This window comes from Helianthus annuus, chromosome 5 (assembly GCF_002127325.2).
Source record: "Helianthus annuus cultivar XRQ/B chromosome 5, HanXRQr2.0-SUNRISE, whole genome shotgun sequence".
In the NCBI taxonomy this organism is placed as follows: Eukaryota; Viridiplantae; Streptophyta; class Magnoliopsida; order Asterales; family Asteraceae; genus Helianthus; species Helianthus annuus.
The window spans coordinates 129,273,242-129,280,914 of NC_035437.2; the positions used below are offsets into that span (position 1 = coordinate 129,273,242).

Sequence of the window (7,673 nt, forward strand, 5' to 3'; positions counted from 1 at the left end):
TTTATTTAATTCATTTATAAACTCTAAAGTGAAATACATAGTTCCAAACAATACAACATATTGTTCAACAATAATTCAAATGTTATGTGGGTTTCTAGAGTTCATCCTAGCTTGATTCTTGAATCTTGTACTTTCAACCTGCAATATGTATTAAAATAAAGTCAACAAAAACATGTTGGCGGGTATACAAGTTTTCATACATAGCATAGTACGTGTTTAAAATGTTGCTCATATCCAAATGTGAAATACAATATCATGTTAACAGTATATACTCGAAACGATGTTACTCTATGTGTCCAAACCAAAGTTTAACGCAATTAAAGTGTACCCAAACGAGTTTGAGTATGTTTGACATAGTTTAAACCTAACAATACCTGCTCATAGAACAGGAGGGGCGTTTCTCAACCTATAGCGCTACCATTGTTAGGGGAGGCTTGCAAAGTTAATAAACACATAGTCATGAGTGTTTACAGTAGCATAACATGTCTAACATGATTAAAATGTATCACATAGAGTATGGATAGAGTGTGCATAAAATGTTTAACGTGATTGTGTAATTTGATAAGGAATACATATTGCACCCAAAAAGTGTAAAACGAAAATGGGTCATGTATACTCACCTTGGAGTGCGTTGCGTATTTCTTGGAAAGAGAATATGAGGATTGTTCCAAGAGTGTGCACAAGAGAATTACCCTATTAATTTTGAGAATTTGGTAAATATTGGGAATTTATAGGTTATTGATTAACAAGGCAAAGAATATTAACATTTCTAAAATATATAAATCATATATAAAATATATGACAATTTATTTATAAACACATGATTTTTTTATATATTATTATAATAATAAGACTGATTTTACCAAGGTGTTATTAATATAATTACTAAAATGAACAATAATCCCTAAAAAAAGATATAATAGTATATATATAAATATTATAGATTTAAAATAGTAAATCTGATCATAATTCTAAAAATAGTAACCTATCTATTATGTAATAATTCTGAAAATATAAATCCTGATTTATTAAAATAATAATTCTGATTTAGTTAGTAATTAAATAATAATTCGGATTATTATAAAATAATAATTCTAAATTCTAAAGTATTAATTCTGATTTAATGAAATAAAAATATAAATTCTGAATAAAAGTATAAATTCTGATTTAAATAATATTTCGGATAAATAATTAATTAGAAATTCTGAATATATGTTAATAATTCTGAATATATATATATATATATATATATATCTATATATATATATATATTTAAATCCGTTTATATAATATTACTAATATTTCTGCTTTAAAAAGAATATATGTATAATACTGAAATCAATGACTTTGATTATTTCTGATTATTTTATTAAATAATTCTGAATTATAATATAATTATTATTTAATCTGTTTTCATATAATAATAATAACATTTTTATAATATTAATATTGATAAAACAATAATACAGTTTCAAAAAGAGAAATAAGACAAAGAACGAAAGGCAGAAAGAAAGAAGGAAATCGGAAACAGTGGGTACCGGACGAGTCGTCTTCTCCGGCGAGTTCCAAGGGCTCCGACGGTGGCTTGTCACCGGCGACTCCGGAGTTCTCCGGTCTCCTTCTCCGGCGAGGATGACAAGAGCGGTTCCGGCGAGTAGAGACGGTGGGTTGTTTATCGAAACAGAAGAAGGTGTAAGGTGTGAGGTTCCGGCGGCGGGTTCGTCTTCCCCGACGAGCTTTGATAATTCCGGCGAAAGAAGAAGAAGGCAGTGAAGAGGTGTGAACGAGAGGTGATTACGGTGGGTGTGAAGTCGGCAGTGAAGGAGTCGGTATTTATAAGGTTCGCTCGTCTCGTAAGTTTGGCAACGGTTTGATTTGAGAATGCATGGGAATGAAATCATGGCTTTGTTCATGATTGGAATAAAGAGGGAAAGGCGTGTATACGGCACCAAATCCCGGTCAATCAGCGGCTAAAAAGGAAGGAAACATGGCTGGTTCCTTGCTGTGCACAGTTGTAGGCGGTAAAAGATTTAAACAAAGAAACAGCGATTAAGTCGCGTATAAGTTAAATGCGTGCTGAAGGCTAGCACCAGTTCATAAGATGGTGCAGTGGTTGATACGTTGATTGTGAAGCATAAGGTCTTAGGTTCGATCCGGTTCATACGCATTTCAACCCCTTTTTTTTTTAAACTGAACCAACTGAGGTTAACTGAGTTTTCCAACTCAGTTAGTGGGTTCCTTTGATTAACTACTAACCTAGTTAGCATATAACTAGGATTTAACTAACTAAGTTGGTCCATACTAACTTAAATCTAGAAAAATTCCTTTTTATTTATTTATTTTATTTTCATAATTAATTTAGTTATTTAAAATACTAATAAAACAGTATAAAATTATTTTAACCCAAATTTTGATATTTCAACCGAATTAACGTACGAATTCCAAATTTTCGTACGGTTTAGGGTAATCTCTTGGCAGCGATGAATTTAAGAGCTGGGATTTAGATGGAATTTCACTGTTTTTACGTGCTTAACATAGTTTCAACGTGTTTCAACGTGTAATAACATAACATAGCATATAAACACAAATATGAATAAAATCATGCATTTCCATTATGATTTCAAGTCTCGAGTACAATTTGGGAATAGAATCCAATACGACAAAGGTACAACTTACAAAAATAGAAAGTACAAGCAGATTTGCCAAAAATAGAAAGATTGAAAATACGAGATGTTACAGCAGTAACATATTTTTTCCTCCACTTAGGCTAAAAGGTGTGGGGGTCATGGTTGGGACATGATTCGTCACGTAGAAACATGAATGGAAAGCTATACCACCCCCTTCCCCAATCCACCATGGTTTGCATGGATTAAACCATGGCAATCATGGTCCACCTTTCCATTTTTAAAGTAATCATTTCCTTTTTTTTTAGACAAAGATAAATTAAAATAAATAACGGGATAGTGGTTCAGGTCATGACCATACCCTTAGGATAGTGGTTTTGGATTGTGGATTAAATGTGGGTGACATGATACTGACGTGGAGGGTTATGGTGGTCATGAGGGTAATGACCACACTCTATAGCCTTACAACCGCTTACAACCATTTATTATAATATAAAAACTTCTCTCACAAAATTTAGTGGAAGGGTTATGAATGCTCTTATGTAACGATCGATACTTCATCAACGAGACCGCTATCTTGACATATGATGAGTTGCTGAGATAAGGATAGTAGTTTTCAATGGCATGAACAAGTGAAATATTGTGGTCATACGGTGCGTATTTGTTTGAAAGGTTTTATTTATTTAGTCCCCTTTTCTAATCCTTTGTTTTTTATTTGTATTTTGTATCTTCTGTTTTTCTTTTTAACTAGGGTTAAGACCCGCCCGCGTTGCGGCGCGGGTACATCGTAAGCACTGAATGGATTAGTCTAAACGTTATATGATGCATTGACCATATGAAAACACACATTTCGACGTATCCAGTTGAACTCAATGTAACCTGTAAAAGCATTGAGATTTGATCAAAAGTAAAGTTAATCAAATTCATATCGAACAATCATAACATATTATATGTGACCTAACTCAGACATAGAAAACATAACGGGATATGCACATGTAATCGAAAGGGATTAATTAGAGCTTTCGAAAAAATGGAGAAAAAGAAACCATACTTTGACTCCACTCGGTTCGAAACAAACTTTACGAAACATACATAAAATAAACATGAAAACATATTATATTTGACCTGAGTTATTTCCCAAAAAAATTTACGTGGAAACGTAGAACAACTTGAATTTATACCAAAACATACATAAAAATATGCACGTAAAAATGGTTTCTTTAAACGAAAATGTATGATATTTGACCTGACTCGTCTATAAAAAAAGTTTACGTCTGAATGTAGAACAAATCATATTTATACATACCTCGTACATAAAATATGCACGTAAAAAATAGTTTTTAAGTAAAGGAAGTATAGGGTTAAACCGAAACAAAATATTAGTAAAAAATTTAATAGGTTAAATAAAACCGTCCCAAGTAGCACCAATGCCACAACAACATCGACTCTCAACATCGTAAAAATAAAATAGATAAAATGGTAAAAACTACACTGAACGAAAAGCAGACTAAAATCGTTGAACCACGCACACCTGTTACAGTGTGTTAATTCGATGAAATTAACTAGAAACGTAAAACGCAGAAAATAATAACTTAGTCGATCTAGGACCCGCCCGTTGCGGCGAATTTTTCAAAAGGGAAAAAACGGACGCATTGCGACGGGTTTGTCAAATATGAAAAAAATAGAGCAAAAAACGTTGAACCTCACATGCACGCTACGACATGTTAACTCACAAAATTTAGAACGAAACGTAAAACGAAAAACTTGCGAACGATAAAAAGTATGGGGGACGAAAGTTGTAAATAATAAAGTGTTTGTGTTAAATTATAAAAGATGGAAAACTTTGGGTTAAATGTAAAAAAAATTAGAAGGGGTTAAAATACAAAATATGAAATATATGGGTTAAATGTGAAAATTCAAGTTTTTTTTTTTGAAAAACTCCCCAAGCTTGGGGTACAAGTTCTAATGCACAAAAAAGTTGATTCTTTATAATGTAATAATAATTTGTAACTTATGTCTTTTATATTATTTTTTTAGTTTTTTAAATTATTTTATAATTCCACTTTTATAATTTAATAATTGTAATCAATAATAGATCATTTTATATTTATATTCACTTAAAATCAATCAATAATTCCTTTCTAATAGATTTCTTTTTATAAATTCATGAAGGATTTCCTTAATATTCAATATTTATTCAGTTTCTAATTTGTATTACTTACTTTTTATTAGTGTTATAAAAATCGCGATTAGTCGGCAATTAATCGCTAGTCGGGCCTAGTTGGACCTAGTCGGCCAGCCAAAAATCGGCGATTCCAGCCAGATTCCGGCAAAAAAACTGTATATTCCGGCCAAAACCTCTAAATTCCAGCCAGTTTCCAACCAAACCATATGAATTCCAACAATTAATCTTATATACTTAAAAATGAGTTGAGTAAAAGTTAAAACCTAGCTACTTAACATATTTACCTATAAAAATGTGTATATGTATACATAAAACTGAAAATTACAAATAAAAAACACGATCCAATTAATCCCGATTAATCTCGAGTAATCTCATGTAGTCGCTAGTCTCCACCTCACCGACCGACTAGCGAGTTCTCCAACCTTGCTTTTTGTTAACAATGATTCACTTAAAATCTTTGTTAACAATAATTCACTTAAAATCAATCAATAATTCCTTTCTAATAGATTTTTTTTTTATAAATTCATGAAGGGTTTCCTTAATATTCAATATTTATTCAGTTTCTAATTTGTATTTTTTTTGAATGGCCAACAGAACCAATCCCAAGCATTCTCGGGGCACCCACTGGACCAAACGGAGTATTCCGAGAGAAACCCGAGTCCACCACCAATTCCAGGGAAAACCCGGTAACCCACCCGCCTGTAGGCACGGCGGTGAAATTACCGGTAAAATCCGTTTGACTTAAGGCTCAAACCCATGTTTCTTCGGGTCCCCTATCATTGCCCACCAATGTCTCACTCTGTACCAAGTGAGAGTTGAACTTGCATCTCTTAAGAGAAATGTAAGTTTTCCACCACTTGATCCAGAGTTCATTGGCTCTAATTTGTATTATAGGGAAAAGATCAAATAGGAAGTTAATTTTGGCTAGGAAGGATAGGAAGCCATAGGATTATGACATGTGGCAACATTTAAAATAAAGAAAAAGGGTATTTTAGTCAATCCAACTCCTTCTTCTTCCTTTTTCAAAACCCATTAACTTCAAAACCCACCATTTTCAAAACTCACCATCTTCAACCATTTCTTCACTTTCTATCTCAATAATCACTATATTATAGTGCGATTTTCATCACCAATCAATGATTCAAACCCGATCAACGTGTTCTTCAGCTTTTTTTTGAAGAAAACCCAGTTTAATTTCATAAAAAAATCTCGTTTTTTTCCGGTGATTTTGGAGATAATCACTCGATTCGTTCGATTCGAGCGTTTATAAGGGTTTCTATCATTCAAATTTCATCAATTGATGAAGAAATCGGCTTCGATCCATGTAAGAAATTCTTTAATTTCATTTTTCACGATCTGGGTTTTTTATTTAGTCATTGCGTTTTACGATCTTGGCGGGGGTCCGGGGGCGGCAGCCCCTGGTAGCGGGGTCCCAGGGGCGGCAGCCCCTGTCGGGGTCCAAGGGGCGGAGCGTAGACAATTCAGACAGTTCACAGTGACAGACAACTTCGATCCATGCATCAGAAAAATTAATTTTACAGAAATTGGCTCATTTCGAAGACAGTAATTCGTAGACAATTCAGACAGTTCACAGTGAAAGACAGTTTTATGTGTCCACTGCGTTTTAGAAATAAGAGAGTTATATGTGGTTTCTGGTTATTGCGTTTTAGAAAAAAACACATTTTTAAGTGTTTTTAGTCATTGCGTTTTAGGTAAAACACATTTTTTAGGTGTTTTCAGTCCATTGCGTTTTAGAATGAGTCATTTTTAAGTGTTTTCTGGCCATTGCGTTTTACAAATAAGACATTTCTTTGTGTTTTTGGTGCATTGCGTTTTAGGTAAAACACATTTTTATGTGTTTTTGGTGCATTGCGTTTTAGGTAAAACACATTTTTATGTGTTTTCTGGGCATTGCGTTTTACAAATAAGACATTTTTTGTGTTTTCTAGGCCATTACGTTTTACAAATAAGTCATTTCTTTGTGTTTTTGGTGCATTGCGTTTTAGAAAAATGTCATTTTTTAGGTTTTTTTTTCATTGCGTTTTACGTAGCTGGTGGTTTTTCTATTGCGTTTTACGCAACTGGGTTTTAATTTTTTTTTTTAAATATAGCAATAGTATACTCGTTTTAAAGATAAAAAACGCTCGTTTTTTTGGTGCAATTTTTATAAAAAAATAATGTCGTATGAAAGAGTTATTAACGTTTAAAAAATGGGGGGGAATTGGAGGAGAGAGAAACTATTGGCTTGGATTGACTAGAATGCCCTTGAACAAACTCACGCGTCTCTTTTCTTCCTTTCAATTTCCCTGATTTAACCTTAGCCCTTGATTAACTTAATGGATGATCAAGATCACTTCCTAGCCTTCCTAGCCAAATAAACTTCCTATTGTATCTCCACCCTTGTATTATATACTTTTTTGCATACACCGTATCTAAATTTTGTAATATTTAAACTCCAACCTTTTGATTATGAAATACACTATTTAACTAGAAGAATGTCCCCTTAAACTCCCAACCATTTGTGTGTTACTTACTAATCGTTATTTAAATTTCGAGATGATTCTACCACAAGGTCAAAAAACGTGAACAATGTACTTAAGAGAACAGCCGTTTAATAAGCAAAGCCTTCAATTCCTATTATCCTAACCAACCAACCTAATCCACACCCATAATGAGTTAATGACAAAGAAACTTGATGAGATTTTATTTTCAACCCCTTAAGTTTCACTCATCAATCATCATTACATCAAACTAGCAAACATCATTCAAATGTCTTATAAACTCAAATGTGCCATTAGTTTTGTACCATATACGATTTGAACTCTGGAGTAGGATCAAATACAAACCATATTTCGCATACAAAC

At 32.9% G+C, this 7,673-nt stretch overlaps 1 protein-coding gene across 1 annotated transcript; it reads right to left on the bottom strand.

The window, feature by feature from the left end:
- Positions 1-1,962, bottom strand: LOC110939138. The gene is made up of 3 exons (XM_022180962.2): positions 1,539-1,962; positions 621-693; positions 1-138 (listed from the first exon to the last, which is right to left on the bottom strand). Exons 1-3 carry the CDS (start codon positions 1,911-1,913, stop codon positions 134-136), a joined length of 453 nt encoding a protein of 150 aa, XP_022036654.2. The 5' UTR covers positions 1,914-1,962; the 3' UTR covers positions 1-133.
- Between the last annotated feature and the right edge of the window lie 5,711 nt (positions 1,963-7,673).

What these genes read in the sequence shown, in the direction of transcription:
- LOC110939138 (XM_022180962.2), bottom strand. Translation starts at nt 1,913, where the DNA reads ATGAACAAAGCCATGATTTCATTCCCATGCATTCTCAAATCAAACCGT. An exon ending in CGGAGAAGACGACTCGTCCG is followed by an intron (nt 694 to 1,538) that starts GTACCCACTGTT and finishes CAAAATTAATAG; the next exon opens with GGTAATTCTCTTGTGCACAC.